The following is a 24416-nucleotide window of genomic DNA, read 5'->3' on the forward strand; positions in this document are numbered from 1 at the left end:
GGAGGACAGCAGTGTGACTTAGTCTAAAGAGCACGGGGCCTGGGAGTCAGAGGACCAGGGTTCCAATCCTGGCTCTGCCACTCTTCTGCTCTGTGACTTTGGCCAGTCACTTAACTTCTCTGTGTCTCAGTTACGTCATCTGTAATATGGGCATTTTATCTTCCTCTGACTAAGACTGTGAACTCCATATGGGACAGGAACTGTGTCCAACCCGATTATCTTGTATCTCCCCTGGCTCTTAGTACAGTACCTGGCATATAATAAGCACTCAACAAGTACCCTTGAGGCAGGGAGGGAAACAAGAAGTTAGGGCTAGCTAGCTATCTTTGGGAACCGTCAACATAGAGATGGTACTGGAAGCCATGAGAGTGGATGAGCTCCCCAAGTGAGTGAGTGTAGACTGAGAAGAGAAGGGTACCCAGAACTGAGCCTTGAGGGACACTAGCAGTTAAGGGGTGAGAGGCAGTGGTAGAACCAGCGAAAGCGACTAAAAAGGATCAATCAGGGAGGTAAGAGGAGAACCAAGAGAGAACTGAGCCCAGAAGACTCTGCTGCCGGTTTATGGATATCTCTAGAGCAGGTATCTTTAATGAAGGAGATTTCATTTGCAGAAACGTGGTAGTTCATTACTTGCTAACTTTTCACGTGGTCTATTCCCCCTCAGTCATAAATGTGGACGCGATAGTGTTGAGAGATGGGGCCAAGATGGGGTGGGAACATCACTTGGCGGTGCAGAAATAGAGGGTTCAGAGTTTCCAGTGGTCTCCCGTCTTCCCACCAGAAGAGATTTAGGGAATTGATTGGTAGGAAGGGGCTCCTCTTCCCTTCCCTCTGCCCTGCCCCCTTGCTTCTCAAGCATTTTCTCCACCCCCATTTTTACTTTTGGAATGGTATCTTCCAAGCTGCACCCTCCTCTCTCCCCGGCTCGTGAATAACTAGCAAGAACACAGAACCCAGAAAACCGAGAGGAGGAAGCTTAATGGAAAATATTAAGGAGAAAAAAATGTGTTTGATGTACTTTTAATATAAAAAGGGGGAAAAAAAAGGAAAGGGGAACTTATTCACCGTAATGGGAACCAAATGTCGACTGGGAAGCTGGCTCCATTCTCGTTCTCTCCCTTTAAATAGAGCAGAGCAGCCTTTCAGAGTGACAGTAAGGGATGGCAGGCAACACAGAGTAAGGGCCCTTAACCCTTCCGTACCTGGAAAGGGTCATCAGTTAGCCTGGACGGTTGAAATTTTGTGGCCCTCTGCATGAAAGTGGTGGGTTGGAAAACTTTTGCAAATGGGGTGCTTTGGAAAATACTTCCTCCCTGCTACCTTGGCCTGTCTTAAAAAGCAGGGGGTTAGCACGGCCAGATGACATGTGCCGTCCATACACCATCTCTGTTGTTCTGCCCTATTTCCACATCTGGTTAAGACTCTGAAATTGGAACATGAGCAGCCAGCTTGGCCAACAGCATACCTTGTTCAAGTTTATTCTCTCCCATAGCTGGCTCGAAGGGAAGTTAAACAGAGACAACCCTAAGTGACAGAAGGCTCCCTTTCCATTAGCAGTAATCCCATCCCATGGAAGTCCTGCTGTCAGAACTGTTCCAGCAAGCTGAATCTTCCTGTGTGCAGGTGTGGGAGTTTAGGCAATCAGCTGGAGGCCAAGACCACTGCCTTCTCTCTAAATCCCATTCCTGTGAATGCACCGATTGATATTTAAAGGCTGTTCCAAGCTGCAGGGTGCCGCTCTCTGATCTAACTAATCCTGATTGCACAGAAACAAAGTCGGCTGACCTCTCTGCTCTCCAGCAACCCAAAACAACCCAATGACAAGAGAGTAACTTAAGCATCCACCCACGTAGCCATTTGGCTTGCTGTTTGTTCACTTCCCTTTGGACTTTGGCTGAATATGCTCTCCTTTTCAAAGAGACCTTTGAGTTGGGAGCAGTAGCAAGATGACCCGATTTCCAAATATTGACCACGCCAGTGGGGCAGTCAGAGAAGTCCTCAGTGTATGGCCATGATTTAAGGTGATAGAGGTTTGAGGAGTTCAAAGTGAGTTGGTAGACCAAGACCCTAGGAGGCAGAGCTGAGAAGACATGCCACAGAAAAATAGTCATAGAGAAGGAGGCTGGATGGAGTGGGGGCAGGAAAAAGGAGGTAATAAAGAAGAAAGACAAAGACCAGGGGAACAAAGAGAGGGAAGGGAAGGAAGAAAATAAAGAGAAGGCAGGGTGGTACAAAAGAGGGGCAGAGAAGTCAAACGAGCGGAGAGAGAACCACCGAAGAGACACACAAGTAAGATACTCCCTGGTACTGGCTAAGTCAAGCTGCCATTACCACCCAAGTCCTCTGGGGCCAGGGCACAGGCTTTGTTCAGGGCAGAGACAGCGTGAGTCCTCACTGCCACCTCCCACCTGCTCCGGTCGCAGCTGCAGTTTGGAATAGTCCTAATAATTATGGTATTTGTTAAGCGCTTACTGTGTGCCAGGTACTATACTAAGCACTGGCCCGGATAGAAGCAAGTCGGCTTGGACACAGTCCCTGTTCCACATGGGGCTTGCATTCTCAAGGGAACTGAGGCCCAGAGAAGTGAAGTGACTTGCCTAAGATCACACAGCAGACAAGTGGCAGAGCCGGGATTAGAACCTATGACCTTCTGACTCCCAGGCCCATGCTCTAGCCACTCCTCCATGCTGCTTCCCTTTACTGGCCTGTCTGGCCTATCCGGCACCAGTCTATCCAGGACAGTTCAGCCACCATTTCTGCCTGGGGAGGGGCAGCGGCCTAAAACGGCGGCTGAGGCCGAACCCAACTGAACCCATAGGATCTGTGGTTTTGTGATCCGTGGTCTATTTAGACATTCGTCCCTTCCTAAGTCACTTCTTCCATTGGCTGAGATGCAGAGAGCTCCCCACCAGTCATTATTATTGTTCTTTTTTCTTTAGGCTTACTGGGGGGAATGAAAGGGTGCTGAAAATCCTATAACAGGTGGCAGGAGAGACCCTTAAATATCTGGACTGTCCCACTGAAATTGGGATATCTGGCATTTTTTAACAGCCAACAAAAATTTGCAATGGGAAATAAAATGTGTTACCTCTTTTGGAAAAAAAAAAATAAGAAAATTGACTTTGAGTGAATATAGTGCACCTGAAATAGGCTAAAAGACACTTGCCACAGTCAGGATAGAGCTTCTTATGCTTTCCTTTACTGTTATCTTTACTTCCAGAACTCTTACTCTAGATAGCAGAATTTGTCTGATCGAACTGTTGAAGGGAGACTGTGAGAAGAAGCTAAACGAACATGAATTATGCTTAGTTTAGAGGTTGCGTCATCCGCTTTTGCTTCTGCACATTCTGTTTCTTTTTCTTAGGGTCTGGTTTTGTGGTTGGCCTAATGACATTCTACATATTTATCCACGTCACTATTCCTGGTTTTAGATTTTTACACTCCCAGAGAGATGAGGCCTGCATCTGTTCATCTTGCATTGTCCAGTAGCAGGCACTGCATCGAATGCCTACAGAAGTCTTAATTGTGGCCGAAGATGCTCGCTCCTGATGATGGCTCGCTAGGTTCCTGGGAATGAATATTGGATAAAAATCTCAATTTCTCCCAAGTCTAATACTGTTAGATTTCACCTGATAAGTTTCCGAGCGTGGTAGCTCTGGGACGATGAATTTGAGATCCTAAGGATTGGGACTCCTGTGCTGGTGGGGATCCCTTGCGATGAGATCGCGAATTAGAAAGTTAACCTATGTTAGCTGTCAGTGTGCGTACTACTCGAGAGCCTCAGGACTTTGGCAAGGGATCCATTTTAGGTTGAAGTGCACAAAATGTAAGAGGGAAAGATTCCTTTGGCCTTAGATCCCAAGCCACATTGAGAGTAGGCCAGAGGAGAGCCAGACCAACACATGAGGTTTGAATTTAGAGCCCTAAAAGTCTCAAACCCTTAACTGAGAAATCCTTTATTGATATGTTTACCGGGGTCATGCTAAAGCTCTTTAGCAACTAGGGTCCAACAGAGCAGAATGTACCATGAAGGAATGCCAGTGGTCAGAAATCTGGGTCCCCTAGCAATGGGAGCCCCAAAAGACGGGAGCCTGAAGTAGGAGAGTGAACCAAAGCAGTTACTAAAGTTGTCGATGGAGGATCAAAATATTGTTATCCGAGGACCTGGTTCCAGGTGACCGGCAGGCCCCTTCCCCCCCACACCTTCCGGGCTAGCCGTAACTCTGAATGGCCCGCTGAGCAGTTCCTGGATTATGGTATCTCCACCGAGGAGCACTGCTGGCCAAGTGGGCATCTCTGAGGTGGACTCTTTTTCTTGGAGGGAAAAAATAGCAGGGGGCCAGGTGAAGAATTTTTTTTCCATAGCTTGTACTGGGGAGATCTATTGGGATTAACCCATCAAAACAATTCATATTCACTCTCAGGAGAAAAAAAAGGAAACAAAACCACAAAACACTTGACCCATAGGATATAATGTTTTTCCTTTCCTCCTGCCAGTCTTCTTTCTTTCTTCTGTCCTCTTCAGTCGGTTTTTCGCGCCCCCCCACCCTCCATTCTCTTAATCTCTTCTTTCACAAAAATGACAGGTGGAAGAGGGGGAGGGGAAGGAGGAGGAGGAGGAGGTACAAACAGGGTGGAGTTTCTGGAGCTGCCTCCTATTTCCCTTGGCTAGTATTGCAGGAAAGGGGCAGAAATAGGTCACTGGAGCCAGAATAGCTGTAGTCTTGGTTCCAAGCTGCCTGCTGTTTTGCTTCACTGGGAAGAAGAGGGGAGACCAAGAGAGCCTAATTGACGTGATGGGGCAGGAATTCTAAGTCTGTGTGACACCTTGCAACATGTTTGCTGTGAACTGGATTTGAACCCAGCTTAGAGTTCCACGCAAAAGTTCTCTGTAGCTGGCCAAGACTCAGCCTGGACAATATGCTCATTAACTTTCCCTTTAAAAGCTTTTCCTTGGCTTCTTCTTATGGGATTTAGAAGGAGATTTGCGGCCAGGTGATGGCAGTCCGGTTTTACAGGGGCCAGCTGCAGCTTGCATGTACCTGCTCCATCGACAGTCCGGCACCAGACTTTTTCCTCTGCTTGATAAAAATCCTGCTGAGCTGGACTTAGTCTTCATTCCAGAGTGAGCTAGTGTCAGGGAGTTCTCCTTTGGCTTTCTTAAAGGTCATTCTTTGCTCATTTCTCCATTTCTGGTGTATTCACTGCCATGTTTGAGGGCCACATCAGTCATGCCAAAAGGAAAAGCTGGATCAAAGCAATTTCTTCTTAGCGGGGCCTTGGAGCAATCCGTCTATTCGTGATTGGTCTTCTGAAGAGAAGGAGAACCGAGCCGCGTTCGTCGGAGAAAGGGCTGATTTCTGCACCACCCTCGCTGCCCTATAGAACAAATAGACTTCACCCTCTGTGGGAACTGACCCTTTTGCTGAGGTTTGGTTTTGCATTTGCTCTGGGGTTTTAAAACCCTACCCACAGAATTTGCTCCAGATGCCCAGATAAATCCAATTTTGGCTGTACTTCCTCTTCCCAGGGACCGTTCCCCCAGCCATGTTGCAGTGTCGTGGGGTGGTGGAGGTGGTCGAGGTCTGGTTCCGTTCTGTATCTGTTGCCCAATCCAGCTGGCCGGAATTAGATGGGATATAGGGCAGGCCTTGCCACTCCTTGATTCATGACGTGATGCCTCAGTGTGTTCTGCCCAGTCAGGCTGGCTCTTTGTTTTTGTTGCCTCATAGTGGTTAGCAAACCACAGGGAGGTTTTTGCAGAGCTCTCATCCAAAGCGTCTTTCAACCATTACTAGTGCTTTTCCCTCCTTCTGAATATGTTAGTGTGATTATTTTCCCCCATTGTTTTTGAACCGTGAATTCCTCATCTTCCCTCCTAAACCCTCTCCTCCCCCCGCCCCCGCCATTCCCATCACTGCTGAGAACACCACCGTCCTTCCTGTCTCACAAACCCGCAACCTTGGCATTATTCTTGTCTCCTCCCTCTCTCCCTCTTTCTCTCTCAAACTCCATATTCGGTCTGTCACTAAGTCCTCTCAGTTCTATCTTCACAACCTCTCTAGAAACTGCCCCTTGCTCTTCGTCCAAGCTGCTACCGTGCTGGTTCAAGCACCTGCCACAACCCATCTAGACTACTAAATCAGCTTCCTCGTGGCCTCTCCGCTTCCCGCCTCCCTCCACTCCAGGCCACAGTTCACTTGGCTGCCTGGGTCATTTTTTTTTTTTTTAAATCGTCTGCACGAGTCTTCCCACTTTTCAGAAATATTTGTGGCCTAGTGGATAGAGCCCGGGCCTGGGAATCAGAAGGACCTGGTTTCTAATTCCAGCTCCACCATTTGTCTCCTGTGTGACCTTAGGTATGTCACTTAACTTCTCTGTGCCTCAGAGTTACCTCATCTGAAAAATGGGGATTATGACTGTGAGCTCCATGTGGGACGTGGATTGTGTCCAACCCGATTATCTGGTATCAACCCCAGCACGTAGGACAGTGCTTGGCACATAGTAAGTGATTAACAAATATCATTTAAAAAAATCTCCATCTTTCTCTGCAAGAAGCAGAAGCTCCTCACCATCTCTTTAGGCACTCAATCGGCTTTCTCCCCTAATTTTCCCCGCCTCCTCTCCCTCTTCAACCTGGCCTGCACACTTCATTCATCTCAGGTCAACCTATTCAGTGTGCCTCGTTCTCGTCTCTTTCACCATCTGCCTCTTGCTTACACCCTTTCTCCTCCCTGGACGATCCTCTCCCTTCACATCTGGCAGACAACTACTCTCTTAATCTTCAAATCCTTACTAAAATTACATCTCCAAGAAGCGTTCCCTGTCTTCTCTCATCTCTCCACCCTGTTTTCCCCACTGTTGTAATTATGGTACTTGTAGTTAATTATTCTACTTGTTAAGCATTTACTATGTGCCAAACTCTGTTCTAAGCACTGGAGTAGATAGAAATTAATCAGGTTGGACACAGTCCCTTAGATGAGGTAACCGAAGCACAGAGAAGTTAAATGATTTACCCAAGGTCACAAGTAGATAGGTTGCAGATCCGGGAATAGAACCCAAGTCCTCTGACTCCCAGGCCTGTGCTCTTTCCACTATTCCACGATGCTCCTGTTCACTCTCACCTATGTATTAGACTCCTTACAGATGAGGTAACAGGCATAAAGAAGTGAAATGACCTACCCAAGGTCATACAGCAGGCACGTGGCAGATCCAGGAATAGAACAGAGAACATAGGTCCTCTGATTACCAGGCACGTGCACTTTCCTCTAGGCCACACTGCTTCTGTACTGTGCCACCTACCTATGCACTCTGGCTCCAAGTGATATTCAGGCTCATTATTGGGGTTAAGAAGTTATAATAATAATAATAATAATCCACATCTTTGCTCTTTTCAAACCATTTCAAATTAACTTGGCCTCTTTCCTCTTCTCCCTTTGCTCCTTCCTCTTCTGTACCTTTTCTTCTCTTCCCTTTGCCTCTCTTCTCTTTTTCCTTTTCTATTTCATCCCCCTTTTCTTACCCCACCCCTTTTTTTCCTGATCTCCCCCTTTCGCCCCCCTCCCCCCAAATAAAATTATCCTCAGGCATTTGAACTATCCTGCTATACTTCTAGGAACAATATGCAACATTGATTTCGGCTCACGAGAGCGAAAGAGAGAAAATGTCCAGTATCCTTGAGATAAGTCGGATCAAAGAAAAGAACACAATGATTTTCTTGATTTCTTTGAGATAAAGAAATGCAACCCCACTCTAAAACGTTGCTTGAAGAACAGAAATTCCCCTTTCTAAAGGATACATTTCTAAAATAGGGATTAGATATGCAGCTGAAATCCAGCCAGGAATCTACTGAGCAGTCCATAATCAACTAGGAGGGGACATAACAGAATGACACACAATCTCTCCTGGCACCCCAAATGTAACTCTTTCCCACTGTTCCAGATTTGGGCAAATGGCCAGGCAGCTACAGTCATTGATCCCTCACAGTAAAGTTGGACTTCCCAGTGTATAGGTCCAAGTAGTTTTCAAAACCCCCTCAGGGTCACGCCCCTTCTGTGGCTCACACCTGGAGAGTTCCCAGTACTCTACCAGTCTTGACTTCAGGAGGGAGAGTCAGGCAGAGGCCTAGCCATTCCATTCCTAGCTTGGGCAGTGGCTAGCGAGTGGAAGACAATCTGCTTCAAGTCAAAACTCACCTGTGCTGGGCAGCAGTGGCACGGGAGAGGATCAAGGGCGACAACTCAAGTTTACTGCACAGAAGGAGGCACAATAGTAAACCACTTTTTAAACCACTTCTGTATTTTTACCAAGAAAACTCTGTGGTTACACTACCAGATCGATTGCAGGTGGAAGTGGAGCCTTCTAGGAGAAATAATAATAATTATGGTATTGGTTAAGTGCTTACTCTGTGCCAAGCACTGTTCTAAGTGCTGGGGTAGATATAAGGTATTGAGGTTGTCTCACGTGGGGCTCACAGTTTTAATCCCAATTTTACAGATGAGGTATATGAGGCACCGAGAAGTTAAACGGCTGGCCCAAGGTCACACAGCAGACATGTGGCGGAGCAGGGATTAGAATCCACATCCTCTGACTCCCAAGCCCGTGCTCTTTCCATTAAGCCACGCTGCTTCCCAGAGCTGTGTCCATGGAGTCCCTGTGGCTTGAAGGTGACTCGACGGCATAAGACAAGACAAGCTTTCAAAGGCTGTTTGAAAAAGAAAGTTCATTAAGAGAGAAGAGACCTCATTTTGCTTTGCAGATACTCCCGGTTACACTGTGACGTATAGCGTTGTACCTCTGTCCCTACACCAATGAGTTGGTGCAGTGCCTTGGGACCAAAGTTCAGGGTCAGCATTCAGCTCTCTTGTGCCAGTGGAAATCCTTGGCTCTCTTGAAAGGTTTGCTTGGCGCAGGTTGGTGCACCATCTTGGATTTCTTAGAAGTGAATCATAATCACTGCTTCTAGGATACAGTTATTGGTATAAATGCTCCTGTCTGAAATATTCGAGTTCTTCCAACGGTGCTTAGGTCAATGCTGTGTACATGGTGAGCTCATACCACTGATTAAGTGCTCAAATGATCGCTCCTGACTTGTCGAGCTGAAAGGTTCTCAGAGGATTGGAGCCGCATTTCTGTGTAAACTGCAGACGACTGAACCTAGGACGCAGTCCTGTTTTCCTCTGGGAAAAAGGTTTGAATCAAGTCCCTTGCTGTTATGTATTGTTCTTATCATTTATTGTCACTATTGTTGTATCGTACTCTCCCAAGTGCTTAGTACAGTGCTCTGCACACAGTAAGTGCTCAATAAATACAATTGAATGAATCAGTAGAAATTCCTTTGTCCAGCCAAAGGAGGCTCACTGTAACCTGGTTGACCGTTGCACTTCAGATAGGGTGCCTGGGGTTGGAGAGGGGCCGGAAAATGGTTACATTGTCTGGACATTCCTTGTGGGGTCAACTGGGCCCAGCTGGGTTGGCAGGATAATTGGGACCAGGTAGAGAGGTATGAAAGGGTAGAAAAAAGAATGGGCAGAAGTGAGGACGATGTATAAATGCTAAAGGGAACCACTCAGTCGATCAGTGTTTTTTGAGCACTTACTATTTGCAGAGTACTGCACTAAGTGCTTTGGAGTACAGTACAACAGAGTTTATAGATGTGTTCCCTGTTCACATTGAGCATACAGTCTAGTGGGGAAGACAGATATTAATCTATGATTTTATGATATGTACATTAAGTTCACTGGGGCTGAAGGTGGAGCGATTATCAAGTGGTTAGAGAGTAGAGATCCAAGCATATAGGCCACACAGAAGGGAGAGGGAGAAAGTTAAATGAGGGCTTAATTGGGAATCGGGAAGAATTAGGAGAGAATGGAAGAGAGAGAAAAAGGAAAGGAACAAGAGATGGGAAGCATCAGGTAATCATGGGAAAAAGAGAACAATAAACAGGGATATAGAAAGAGACAAAATTTGAGGGGGGGGGGGATATCAGTCAGGAATTTTTCTTGGATCTCAGTTTTTACTATTATACTTATTGTCCTTAGTAAATATGCCTCGGGCTCCTTGTTCCCTTCTCCCCGGGAAACCTTGGCACTTTTTCTTAGAAGGATTTGGGAGCCCTGGGGAAAGAGGAGACATTTTTACCTTCTGGACTTCAGGCACCTCTGTATCTCAGTCAGTCAATCAGTCACTAATGTATATTGAACATTTACTCTGGGTTGAGCTCAGTACTAAGTTCTTGGGAGAATACAATGGAATTGGGAGACAATCAGTCATTCAGTGGTTTTTACTGAGCACTCACTACTTAGAAAACACCATGAGACTACAGAAGAACAGAATGAACAGACTCGTTCCCAGCCCATAATGAGTTTACAGTCAAGGAGCTTACAATCCAGTATCTCCATTAGAAATCTGAGGTGAGGAGGAATCAGGGAGTGAGGGGTTATACACACTTGGAGACCAAAAACGAAAGTGTCAAAATAGGTAATTGGAGTTTGGATCATCTTGAATTTAGATCCTAATAGCAGTTGAATTTGACACCATGAATTGGAGTGGTGTTCCCCAAGGTTATATCATCAGTGATTCTGGGTCAAAATGAGGGGTATATTGAGCAGAATTGCACCAGAGATTGTCTTTGGCAGATGAAATGAATGATCTCTATTACATATTCCAAGTCATTAACAAAAACGTTAAATAGCACCACACCAAAGGCATCAGATTAGTTGCAGTGATACCAGATTGGTTGTGAAACAGCTCAGTTAACTGATTAAAATACAAAATGTCCTTTGTGCCCTAAAGTGTACAGATACAAACAGCATTCAGTAGTTCAGAAGTGCAAATACAGGATAACTTACATAGAGAAGAAAATAATAGCACAGGACTGTTTTTGAGCAAGTGTGGCTGAAAAAGATAGGCTAAATGCCATTCAGCAGTGTAATGCTACCCCTAAAAAACAAGCATAATACTGGGATAAACAAACAGTATATCAGATAAAGGCAATTCAAGCACCATCCTTCAGGTCTTTATTAGAATACAGCAGTGTGTTCAGTTTTGGCCTTCTCTGAAGTCTGATGAAGAGAACTTTTGTGAAAAACTGGAGAGCAACAAAAATGATTAAGAGTTTGAAAAATAGCATCTGAGGAATCTAGACCTATTTATCTTAGGAAAGCCCGAGGAGTATATGGCTTGTTGCTGATTGATTGAGCTGTTTTCCTTTTTCCACTAAGGCAAGACAAGAAGGAATGAGCTGAAATTGCCATGGGAGGACTTATCAGGAAAAATTTCCTGACTGTAAAAACAAGAGGGACTCTTTAAGACACCAGAGAAGGTTGTGAAATCTCCTTTTCTGGAGATTTTTATGAAATGGATGGAAAGCTTTTTCTGAGACAGTTTGAGTAGATACCTGCAAACAAGAAGGAGGATAAGAGGAGCTACAGAGAAATCCCTTCTGGGATAGTGGCAGAAGTATTTTGTGTATTAAGTGCTTGCTACATGAAAGGCATTGGGCTGCAAGAGAGATGAGAAGCAGCGTGGTTCAGTGGAAAAAGCCCGGGCTTGGGAGTTAGAGGTCATGGATTCTAATCTCCAGTCCACTGCTTGTCAGCTGTGTGACCTTGGCCAAGTCACTTCACTTCTCTGTGCCTCAGTTAACTCATCTGTAAAATGGGGATGAAGACTGTGAGCCCTACGTGGGACAACCTGATTATCTTGTATCTACCCCAGCGCTTAGAAGAGTGTTTGGCACATAGTAAGAGCTTAACAAATACCAACACTATTATTATTTTAGATCGGAGACCGTTTCTGCCCCATGCAGGCTCCAAATTTAAGATGTAAGGGGCCTTCTAATGCTTCTGTGAACTAAACTTCACTTCTCTGTGCCTCAGTGACCTCATCTGTAAAATGGGGATTAAAACTGTGAGCCCCACGTGGGACAACCTGATCACCTTGTTTCCCCCAGCGCTTAGAACAGTGCTTTGCACATAGTAAGCGTTTAACAAATACCACCATTTATTTTTTTATTTAAACTGGCAGAGCAAGGAGAATTGGGACCTAGGGGTTCTTAGATTTAGCCGAATAAGAGATCTCTGGGGCCTTAGAAGAAGACATTCCATGAAACAATAAGAATGGGAGTTGACTTCAGTAGGGTGCAGGAAAAAGCAACATTGCCTAAAGGATAGCGCACAGGCCTGGGCGTCAGAAGGACCTGGGTTCTAATTCCAGCTCTGTCACTTTTCTGCTGGATGACCTTGGTTAAATTGCTTAATTTCTCTGTGCTTCAGTTACCTCATCTGTAAAATGGGAATTAAGACTGAGCCCCACCTGGGACATGGTCTCTAATTAACTTGTCTCTACCCCACTGCTTAGTACAGCGCCTGGCACATAGTAAACACTTAACAAGAGAAGCAGCGTGGCTCAGTGGAAAGAGCATGGGCTTTGGAGTCAGAGGTCATGAGTTTGAATCCCAGCTCTGCCACTTGTCAGCTGTGTGACTGTGGGCAAGTCACTTAACTTCTCTGTGCCTCAGTTCCCTCATCTGTAAAATGGGGATTAAGACTGTGAGCCCCACGTGGGACAATCTGATTCCCCTGTGTCTAGCCCAGCGCTTAGAACGGTGCTCGGCACATAGTAAGCGCTTAACAAATACCAACATTATTATTATTAAGTACCATAAAAAGGTTGATAGAATAAAAAGGCCCAGTGGAACTATGCAGTCTAAGAGTTTAGCTCTAAAAGAAAAGTGATAGACATATAGCTGAGATTATAAGGTTGTGAACCAAGGATGAATTTTGAAGAATTTGTAAGGCTTGAGAGATGGGATAGCACTATAGAGTTGTGTGAGGAGGATATGATTGTCTTTTTTTTTTTTAGTGGTAGTTGTTAAGCATTTATTCTAATAATAATAATGTTGGTATTTGTTAAACGCTTACTATGTGCCAGCCACTCTACTAAGTGCTGAGGTACATACAGGTACAATCAGTTTGGATACAGACCCTGTCTCACTTGGTGCTCACAGTCTTAATCCCCATTTCACAGATGAGGTAACTGAGATCCAAAGAAGTGAAGTGACTTGCCCAAGGTCACAGGTAGAACTCAGGTCCCTCTGATTCCCAGGTCCGTGGTAACGGAGGCACAGAGAAGTAAAGTGACTTGCCCTAGGTCACAGAGCAGGCAAGTGGTAGTGCGGGATTTCGAACCCAGCTCCTTCTGATTCCCAGGCCCATGCTCTATTCACGAGGCCATGTCATCAAGGCCTTTCTTCCGGTCCCTAACATGGTTCCGGGAAACATAATAATCCCCGGGGTGAAACTCTAGGTAAGTGTAGTGAAAATCTGGGCTTAGTACAATGCTTTGCACGCAGTAAACACTCAAATACATTGATTGGGCAGACTCTGGAAATAACAGGTGAATGTTATCTCGTTGTGGTCAGGGAATGAGTCTGTAGATTTTATATTGTACTCTATTATGTGCTTTGCACACAGTAAGCACTCAATAAATATGATTGGTTGAATGAATGAATGAATATTCCATTACCTTACATAGGTTATGTAACATAGTGTAATGACCTACATCAAGAACTTTTTACAGAAATCTGCATACAGGCACAGTCCTAAGCACTGGGGTAGATACAACATAATTGGGTTGCACACAGTCATAATCACCATTTTTCAGATGAGGTAACCAGAACCCAGGGGTCCTCTGACTCCCAGGCCTTGTTCTTTCCACTAGGCCATGCTGCTCCTTCGGTGGGGATGTAGTTCTGCTTCTGTTGTCTTCGCTGAACACACCTTCACGTCTCATACCTTGTATATCTGTTATCATTTCCCCCCACTATTAAACTGTGAGCTCTCTGTGGGTGAGGGGCCCTTTGTGAATTAGAATCCTTTCCTCAGCACTTAGCTCAGTATTTTACCCAGCACTTAACAAATGTCGGAAATAATGTTATAAAAACTTAATTTTCAAAATATGCTGTCTTTGCCCTTTACAACTTCTAGTAATGAAACAGCTGAGACAGCTTCTTTACACACACACACAAGCACACAAGACCCAAGAAATCTGGAGAGTCTTGACAGCTGTGAAGTAGGAAAGAGGAGGGAGTACCGGGTTGGAAATGGAAGAGCCCTGAAGAGGATCAGCTCCCATTTTTTCCTGTACACAGCTGACATTTGCAGCAGATTCCCAGATGACTTTGAGTTTAAGATGAATCTCCTTTCTCCTTCCCCCATCTCATTTCCCTCTCAGGTGAAAAAAAGTTTTCCATGGTAAAACACATCCAAGCTGGATACAGTATTTACTATCCTTTTAATCCTGATGATGACAGCGGAATGACCCATCACAAATGACGGACCAGCAGTGGCAAAGACCTGAGGACTGAGTGTCTGCAAAAAGGAGCGGATTATAGTGATAAAGCTTTGCTCAGCACCACTCGCCCCTTCTCAACCCCACCAGTTGTGTTCTTTCTGGGATAGAGGGTGCCACAAGCGAGGTGGTAGGCAGGAGAGCAGCATGTGGTGAAGGACACTCAATCGTTTTATGACTGAATGTTAATAAGGGGTCATGTCTTAAATTTTGCCTAGCCAGCTGGGTCAACACCTTTATTCAACTTCCACCAAATCCTGTGCACTATTTTCTTCTCTTGCATCATCATCTTCATTGTCCTTCATTCTTCCTTACACTCCTTGTTTCCCAGAGGCAGGCTCCCACTTGCATACAGATCCTCACAATCAGTTACCTATACATGCAGTGGCATTAGTGTTCTGTCTCTCTTTCTCCCTCTCTTTCCATCACCCCCCACCCCCACCCCCAGTCAGAGTCTGGACCTTGTCTATTGAATTGTAATTCAATAGACTCAAAATGGAATGAATTTCCCCAGCATTCAGAATACTGCTTCCATTTCAAGCCTTGCCCTTAAGCTAAGAGAAACCCTGGCCGTATTTCATAGTGCTGCTTTGACATGGTCTTTTTCATGGGCTGCTTTCTGCTGCTTCCTGTATCTATGAAAAACGACTGCTCACACCTGGCAACATCAAAAGTAAGTCCCCTCCGAAGGTTAAAGAATGAATAACATGGAATAAGTAAAACACATGTATATTAGTGCTATTTAAGCAATGTGGCCTTTTGGAAAGAGCATGGACTTGGGATGCAGAGAACCTGGGTTCTCATTCTGGGACTACCACTTGCCTGCTGTGACCTTGGGCAAGTCACTTCTACTATGCCTGTTTCTTCCTCTGTTTTACACTGAGACTATTTAGAATTCCAAGCCCCTTGTGGGACAGGAACTGTGATGAACCTGATTATCTTGTATCTGCCCCAACACCTAATACAATGCTTGGTGCAGAAATACACACTTAATACCATAGTTATTATTTCTTTGGAGTAGCTAGTGGGATCTCATGACCAGAAAGATGAGGACCAGTTAGGGAAAGGCTTCAAGGGAAGGTGGTGTTCTTAGGAAGGATTGGAAGGCGGGGAAAACTAGTATTTGGCAGATTTGAGAGGTGGGGCAGCAAGGGTTTGCACAATGGGTCACAGATGTTGTAGAACTTGGAGAGTAAATAAGATGGCAATTTTCAATAAGAGCAATTGAATACTAGATGATTTGGGATTGAGTGAAAATTAGTTATTTTAATGGGGAGAAACATTTTGTGTTTCCCTGAGAGGTGATAGTATTTGGGATGAAAATCTAAGCAGTTTGGGGATGGTAGAGAGCTTTTCAAACGACCTGTCAATCAAGAAAATCCAGCTTCCAGGGCTACCCCAGTCTTTTACAGACAGCTGGCTGCCCCTGTATCTGTCACAGTTCCACCTGCTTATTTCAAACCCTGCAGACTTGGCTATTAACCATGTACTGACCATGGCCTGGGTCAGGCTTACTCCACTTCAAAGCCAGCTAGTCCCTGCTGGCACTTAGCACACTGGCTTACAGAGCTGAACTCTCCCTTCCCCCTCCCACTAGTATGCTGTAAAAATTCCTGTCTCTTTGTAAAAAGCCTTTGCTTGTTTGAGAAACTTTTCCTTTTGTGACTTGGACTTTGTGTGACTGAAAAGATGAAAAACAGCTTTCCCAGTAAAAATTTTGTGGAAAATTTTTCCCGATGCTTTGGTTGTTTCAGTCTGGTTAGAGTTGTTGAAGCAACTCTTCCTAGCATATATGTTCCCCTTGCTTACTGGCCCACCCCCTTAACTGATCACCTGTTCTCTTTTCTTCTCTTAGCTGAATTTGGGAGGAGTTGGGCATGGGATTTAGGGCTGACATCCTGTAATGCATTGGAACAGCTTTTCATCCCAATGTATGGCTGATTTCTAGTATTGGAGAACATTAAAATATCAGGTACCACAAGGTTGACCCCCATCCTTTCCCTCTCTTTGTTCTCCTCCCATATTTCTTTGCTCCATAAAATTCAGTGAAACATGGCATGGGAATTAACCACCTATGACAGCACAGCACACAAAATGCCAAGCGTCAGGGATCTCTTGAGGCTTAGGGTAATTTAGGGTAAGTACAAAGTGCTCCTTGAGCCTTAGAACTAAGCTTCAGGTGAGATCTGTTCGGGGACAGTCTGCTCTTGTCCCAGTTATTTCTAAACCCGAGAACTCTTAGGTCAGAGTTGTTTCTGCCATTTGAGAGTTCTCCAGATCTCCAGCCTCCGAAGTAGCTTCGGACTGGAGTAGGGTGTCCCTTGCCTAACTCCAGTTTCATTCCAAGTCCTTTTAGTGGATACAGGGTCCCCAAATTCATCCCCATCTCAGAGTTTCAGGCCAAGTTCTCAGAAATCCAATTTTGACTCTGGAATATGGCCTGGTGATATCGAGCATGTTTTCAGCCAAATTTCTACTGGTGGTTACTTTTCTGTGGAAGGCAATAATAGACACCTATCTTTTGGGTGTGAAGGGCATGGATCCACTATGACCCACACCTCAAGTATGGTATGCTGTGTGACTGTGGGCAAGTCACTTAATTTCTCTGTGCCTCAGTTCCCTCATCTGTAAAATGGGGATTAAGACTGTGAGCCCCACGTGGGACAACCTGATTCCCCTATGTCTACCCCAGCGCTTAGAACAGTGCTCGGCACATAGTAAGCGCTTAACAAATACCAACATTATTATTATTATTATTATTATTATGCCTTCCTACTATACACATGTCAGGAAGGAAATTATGGAAATGGTGAAAGTACAGGAAGGGCCAACCAATTTGGTCAGAGGATTGGAAAATTTCTGTATGGGGCTCTTCACTCGGGAAACATGAAGGCTGAAATGAAGACAGAGTTGATGTCTACAAAATCACAAACAGTGCCGAGAGAGTATTTGGGAATGTCTATTTAGCAAAGACCATAATGGGATGAGGGGCCACCCATTGATTTAAGTTTGCAGTTTGGACGGTTAAATGAAAGTAAGCGTTAAGGTGATTACCATAGGAAGTTGTACAGGCAGAAATACCTGATTAAATTCAAGTGAGGGAAAATTGAGATAAATTTGTGTCCAAGTGAGCCATTATGAAGCCTTATGGGGAAAGTTAGAGATGGAGAAGGGAGAGGTAATAATAATAATTGTGATATGTGTTAAGTGCTTACTGTGTGCCAGGCGCTGGGGTGAATACAAGCAAATTGGGTCGGACACCATCCCTGTCCCACGTGAGGCTCACAGTCTTAATCCCCAGTTTACAGATGAGGTAACTGAGGCACAGAAAAGTGAAGTGACTTGGCCAAGGTCTCACAGCAGACAAGTGGTGGAGCCAGAATTAGAACCCATGACCTGACTCCCAGGTCCATACTCTATCCGATACACCATGCTACTTCTCCGGTAGCGAGTATAAGAAAGGACATTTCTGACCCATTTTGTGATAAAGAGGATAAACCCATCTTTTAAGATTCCTCCACCTATCCTGATGCCACTGTCAGAGGCAGAATCCTGCGTTGGGTCTGATCTGATAATGGCATTTGTTGGGTTAAGTTTTCTCAGATAGCAAACGTTGCCCAGACAGTTGGGGAAGCAATTCAATTTATTAAAGAAGCATATTCTCATTGATCTGACATCTGTAGGCCACCCAGATATTTCACTCAGTGAAATGTCAGTGAAAGGTCCAAGACCGACTTGGACGTGAAGACATTTAGGGTGCATCGTGCCTATGGCATTTCGTTTGTGGTTTTGTGTTTGTGAGCCTAGTGGTGAGAACCAGGCCAGTAAGTCTAGCGTGTTCACATGTGTGCACTTGGCTCCAGTTGTCCCTGTAAATGCTGCCATGCATCCTTAGGGCAAACCAGGCATGTGGCTTAGTCGAGATTGCCTTCCAGGGGGCTCAAACCCCGGGAGGCCATAAAAATTCCTGGCTACCATCCGTGCATGACACAGTTGAAACGTAGTCCTCATTGTGGCAGTAGATGATCGCTTTGAGGGCTGAAGTTCAAATCTCCTTTGGGTCCCTGAAAGTGCAAGTCATGAGGACTTTCATTCTAGTCCCAAAGTAATAATAATAGTAATTATGGTATTTGTTAAGTGCTTACTGTGTGCCAAGCACTGTTCTGAGCACTGGCGTAGATACAAGGTAATCAGGTTGTCCCACTTGGGGTTCACAGTCTTAATCCCCATTTTACAGATGAGATAACTGAGGCACAGAGAAGTAAAGTGGCTTGCTCAAGTTCACACAGCAGACAAGTGGCAGAGCCGGTATTAGAACCCCCAGCCCCTGACTCCCAAGCCCGTGCTCTTTCCACTAAGCCACACTGCTTCTCATAATGTTATTTGTTAAGAGCTTACTGTGTGCCAGGCAGTGTACTAAGGGCTGCGGTGGATACAAGTTGATCTTGTTCGACACAAGTCCCTGTCCCACATGGGGATCACAGTCTTGATCCCCATTTTACAGATCAGGTAACTGAGGCACAGAGAAGTTAAATGATTGCCCAAGGTCACACAACAGACAAGTGGCAGAGCCAGAATTAGAACCCATGACCTTCTGACTCGCAGACCCGGGCTCTATCCACTATGCCACGCGCTGAAGGAATGTCTTCTACAAGGGAGCCATGTGTAGCCACCAGACTAGCCACAATTGAAGCATGCAACCAGTTGAACTACTAACAGCCATAGTAATCCCCGTGTCCTTTTCATCTGTGTAAGGCAAAGAAACGTACAAATACCATTTTTCTTAACTGTGGACTGGGTAGTTTCTTTATCTTAGAGATGATGAAACCAAGAGAGGGTTGAAATGACTTTGCCAAAACTTTGAAGAATGTCAAAGACAAGGACTCCAAGTTCCTAATTTCCAGCCCATTAGGCTTTGTTGTCTCCCACAGTGCTTGGTCAGAGTTGTTTCAGGACCCAGGCTGTGAATAACCAGTTGGCCTGTAGGTCAAGACTCACGGAGGTCTGTCTAGCCTCACTCTAACTCACTGTGGATGGGCTTTTGGTAGTGCTATGTTCTCTTCCTCCTCCCACCCAACTCCCAAGCATCCTCAGCCAAGTTTTGAAGGCCCTGGAGATTAGTCAGGTAAACTCTTAGCATTAATTTTTGGTCAAATTATGAGCCATCTAATTGGGCTAATCAGAGTAAACCAGAGGTTGGGATAAAACTGTATTCCGTCACAGTAAATTCTTTATAAGGCCTCTTTCCATTTTGCTTAAGAGACCTCCCAGTGTTCAGTGCTGGGTGCCGATTGCAGACTCATTTCCTGGTGATGTTAAATGCGACCCCTTTAAAAGTGGTTTTTGTTTCTTCTCCACAGGGGTTTGCAGACAGACAGCTCGGCCTGGGAAGGGGAACTAGAGATGAATGCCTACAGCAAGGTGACCGGAGTGGTGCCACAGCACAAGTACCAGCCTACTGCCGGCAGTTATCAGCTCCATTTTGCCCTGCAACAGCTTGAACAACAGAAACTCCAGTCCCGACAGCCCCTGGACCAGAGCCGAGCTCGGCACCAGGTAATTGAGGAAATGACTGGCTCGTGGGATGCCGGCATCCCATCTCCAGTGAAGATAATCTTCAGACTGGTAATTCATCTCAGCAGAGGTTTCCAAAGGCTCTCTCATGATTTCCACCCTTTTGAGGAAGGGAACCAAAAGTGACTAATTCAGCCCTTGCCCTTTGGCTCATCTTAGATAAAGAGCTCCAGTTGAGTCTTTACCAACTGAAAAACCCTCTCGGGTCAGAACCACCATGTTATCATAATGCCCGTTTTTCTCAGTACGTTCTGTTGCAGTCAAGACAAGCTCTTGTTGTGTTGGCTTCCTGGAGATGATTTCAAACAGTACCTCACTGTGTCTTCACAGATATAGATGAGGAAATTTTCACATGGCCATAGAGAAGAGCAGATAGAGAGACACTGTCTGAAAAAAAAGTGGAAGCATGTAAGACATACAGATGGTAGAACAAAGCTCCGGAAGCTCTTAAATTTCATAAATGTTACCCAGGTTCATTACCAGTCTAATTTTTCGAAGAAACTGCCATCAAAACTTAGCGGCCACATAGACAACCAAAATTAAATTTTCTCTGAACCGTTGATGTGAGTTGGAGAAGGAAATGCAGAAGAAAAGAGCAGCTTCTGGCCATAAAATCCAAAGGGGGGCAAGACAGTTTTTCAGTTCCACTTTTAGCTCTTTTTCCATTTTGAAGCACCTCCCTCTTGATTATTTTACTTCATCCTTTAATTATGGTATTTGTTAAGGGCGTACTATATGTCAAGCTCTCTTCTGAATACTGGGGTAGTTACAAGTTAATCAGGTCAGACACTGTCCCTGTCCCACATAGGACTCACAGTGTAAATACAAGGGAGCACAGGTATTGAATCCCCATTCCACAGCCTAGGAAGCTGAGCCCAGTGAAGTTCAGTGACTTGCCCAAGGTCACAGAGGAGCCAGGTGGCAGAGCTGAATTAGAATCCAGGTCCTCTGACTCCTGGGACCATGTTCATTCCATTAAGCCATACTGCTCCTCCTGCTATGCTGCTCCTTTCGGTTTTGGAGAATCGACCGTACGGCCACACTTTGGGAATCTGGATGCGCTGAGTTAGAGAAACCACTTTTACAGTGAACTGCAATTATAATGTATGTCTCAGAAAGGCAGAATATCTACCTCGAGGAGGAGGCAGAACTCCTAAGTAGGGAGTTATCTCGTGTCTACTGGAGAGAGAACAGAAAATCATTCATCAAAGACTTATACACACATACATGCACACAACACACACACACGCACGCATATCTGTTTCCTCCCCCTTGTTCTTCCAAGGTTCAACTGGAAAAGGTGAGACTGAAAAAGATTGAAGTTCTGGGAATGTGGTGGGAGAGCAAAAGAATCAAAATCCTTTTAGCTTGGGAGGAGTAATCACCAGGGAAATAACACATACATCATCATTATTGTAGTTGCATATCAGCTTCTCAGGATTTTCACTGCTCCGTGGCACCCACTAGATTTCAGAGGACATTTGGAGTCATTCCAGTGAAAACACAAAATCCAGTAGGGATTTTAACCCTTTCGTTTTCAGTTCCAGAATCCACCTGTTCTGATCATTTTTGGCCTTCTTCACTTGTCTTCTGAGCCATAGATTTATATACTGTGTACTACTTAATGAATTCTTAGCTTGGTACATGGAAAGTTTGGTGCTGTGACCAACAGCCTCTGTGAGCCATAGCTTCCTTTCATTGCTCTGCGGATGACCGCTGCCACGTTGGTATGCTTTCCGAGGTGTTCTGTGGTCCTGTGGAATCTGGATAGTATCAGAGGGTGTTCTAAAGCATTTTCCAGCAGGCACTTGTAAGAAAGACCTCTTAGTCAAAATACTAACAACCCCTTTCCTGGGATGGATGTGGAAGGAGGTGCCCTTCTAGGATTGCATCATCTCAAGGATTACATCGTAGCGTCTTCAACAGTGCACTGTGCACAGTAAGATGCTGAAACAGTGTTCTAGATGATGTTTCCACGGCCCTTTTCATGTTAAATTTCTGAGGAAATTCCCTACCCTTTCCTGACTGGAAGCAGATTGCTTGGGCCTCCAGATGTCTGAAAGATTTGTGATTTTTGATTTTTGTCTTTTCTTTTCTGGTCTTTTAAATTTCAATTAGCCCCAGTTAAACTGAAGGGATGGAACAGAGCAAATCCAGTATAAGATCTTAGAAATGTGGGTCTCCAAAAGTTCACCAACTTTGATCGTCTCCACTATCTAGCAATACACTCAAATCATAAGACACAGAGCCATCTGGCAGAGGGATAATCCCGTGACAGGAGTGTGAGAGAGTCAAGTAACTCAGAGCCATTTGGCAGACACAGTCCTAGGATAAAGACATGTAGGGGATAAGTGTGATCCAGGCCATTTGGCAGAAGGAGAAATATGAAATGAAATTACAATTCACTGTTCTCTAAAAAGAGTGTTTCTCCCCTTCTCTACTTTCTTCCACTCCACACATCCCTATGAGAAGCAGCGTGGCTCAGTGGAAAGAACCCGGGCTTGGGAGTGAGAGGTCATGGGTTCTAATTCTGGCTCTGCCACTTGTCAGCTGTGTGACTTTGGGCAAGCCACTTCACTTCTCCGGGTCTCATACCTCATGTGAAAAATGGGGATTAAGACTGTGAGCCCCACTTGGGACATCCTGATTACCTTATATTCCCCCCCAGCACTTAGAACAGTGCTTGGCACATAGTAAGCGCTTAACAAATACCATCATTAAAATTACCATTATTATTATTATCCCTCCTGCCCTGGGACCACCCTCCTAAAATTCTGAAGTCATATTTATTTTCCAGATCTTTTAGAGAAGCTCAAATATTGGCAGCTCCCCCATTTCTAGATGTCCTACGAGCTAGTTTTTTTTTTTTTGGTGTGTGTGTGTGTGTGTATGAGAGAGAGAAAAAGAGAGAGAGATCTGAGCTTAGATATATTAAAAATCCAGTGTTTCTCAAGCTCCCCAGCAAAATTTATTTCCTGAGGATTTCTATAGTAACTCCCCTTCTACTGCAGCTTCTTCATAAATGAGTTATTTTGCCCTTTTTGTGTTCTACAGTCATATGTCAGTGGTTTCACGAGCACCATTCTGTAAGTGGTGCAACTCATTTCCTTTTCCTAAATGCGGGGTAAGGGACTACTGGAATTTTTCTAGGTGGTAGGCTGATTTTTCCCTGAGTGGGAAGATTGGTATCAAGGTAAATTCATTCAGGATCTATTCAAGTGTTTGTGGAGGCCATTGTAATACAGTAAACTGCAAAAAGATCTGTAATATCCCCCTTGTGTTGTTGTGTGCTTGCTTTCCCAAGTTGTTTCCTTGAGGTTCCTCACCCATTCTGCCTTTTGTGCTGGCTTACTGCCCCTCAAGGAAAAGGCAAAAAGTGTTCCTTTCATCTCTATCCGAGGGGCTTTTGTGGGGGGAAAACAAACCTGCTGATGACATCAGTGTTAGTAGCTCTCCGTGCTGGGGTCTGTGAGGAAGGCTGAACCGAGCTGACTCTGGGGCCTAACTGACCCACTTCTAATTGCCGACATTGAACTGATGTTATTCTTGGCCTGGTGCAGAGCCATTACTCAGTAGTTTCTGTTAAAGTGATCCTTTGTTAAACCCTGCTCTCACCCCCTCGCCTCTTCCCTCCCAATCCCTCCTCTGTCATGCAAACTGAAAATAACCCAGTAGTGCACAGAACAGCAAAAGTAGGGACCTTTCTATGGTGGTTTCCTTTACCCAAGAAATAGCTTGGTTTTAAAGATTTCTCTCTGTTCTCCACCTCCTTCCTCCTGTTTCCCCCAGCTTTCTATTTTTCTCCCTTATGCTATTTGGAAGACAAACAGAATCTTTTAGATGATTTCCTCAGATGTCGTCAGTATGTGCAAGAGGGAAATGATCTTCTTTGCCCCTTTTTTCTCCCCTCCTTAGTACCTTTCTAAACCAGGCTGGAAGCAGATTTAGGAGTGTTTGTCACAATTTCTTAAGTAAAGCCAGAAGACTTTGGTGAGCCTGGGTCAGGCAGGGGCTGGTGGGAAAGCTCAGTGTTAATATCAGTGGATCTTTCTCAAACCCTTCTATAGCTTTGAATTTTGTGACAAAGTCATCTGCTGACAGCTTTCCATGTGCCCCTATGCGAGAATATGTGTGAACTACCTTCGGGTTGGGAAGAGATCTGATATATGACCGATTCTGGTTGCCCTGATCCAGAATATAATTCAGTGCACCGGGTTAGAAATTCCCTTTCTCGGCGCACTCCAACTGCGAAGTGTTTATGTTGTAGGGGGAGGGGGAGTAGGGAGAATCTCAACAAGAGATTTCAGGGGGTCTTTGTCTTCAGTTTGCTAGCATGATGAACTTAGTGTGTTCCATCCTGCCAAAAAGACCTTGCCATCAAGGCTATTCAGGAGACATCTTCATAACCATAGAATTTGACAGAAAGCAAAGAAAACAAAGTTGGTCTAGGAGCTTGCAGCAGAGGAGATTACAAGGCTCCGGATGTTTCA

At 45.0% G+C, this 24416-nt stretch overlaps 1 protein-coding gene and 1 non-coding gene across 11 annotated transcripts in view; both read left to right on the forward strand.

The window, feature by feature from the left end:
• Positions 1 to 24416, forward strand: part of TTLL5 (tubulin tyrosine ligase like 5) — a 234578-nt gene that overhangs the window by 147637 nt on the left and 62525 nt on the right. For all 10 annotated transcript variants that reach the window (XR_005659888.1, XR_005659889.1, XM_039911662.1 and 7 more), the window contains one exon: positions 19713 to 19908. Coding sequence is in view for 8 of the 10 variants with exons in the window: in XM_039911662.1 (XP_039767596.1) it covers positions 19713 to 19908 (196 nt within the window). In the remaining 2 variants the exon portion in view is untranslated. The remainder of the gene's footprint in view (positions 1 to 19712; positions 19909 to 24416) is intronic.
• Positions 8048 to 8185, forward strand: LOC114816988. The gene has a single exon (XR_003764815.1). It is a non-coding gene; the product is annotated as a small nucleolar RNA SNORA7 (small nucleolar RNA).

Source organism: Ornithorhynchus anatinus, chromosome 1 (assembly GCF_004115215.2).
Source record: "Ornithorhynchus anatinus isolate Pmale09 chromosome 1, mOrnAna1.pri.v4, whole genome shotgun sequence".
Classification (NCBI taxonomy): Eukaryota; Metazoa; Chordata; class Mammalia; order Monotremata; family Ornithorhynchidae; genus Ornithorhynchus; species Ornithorhynchus anatinus.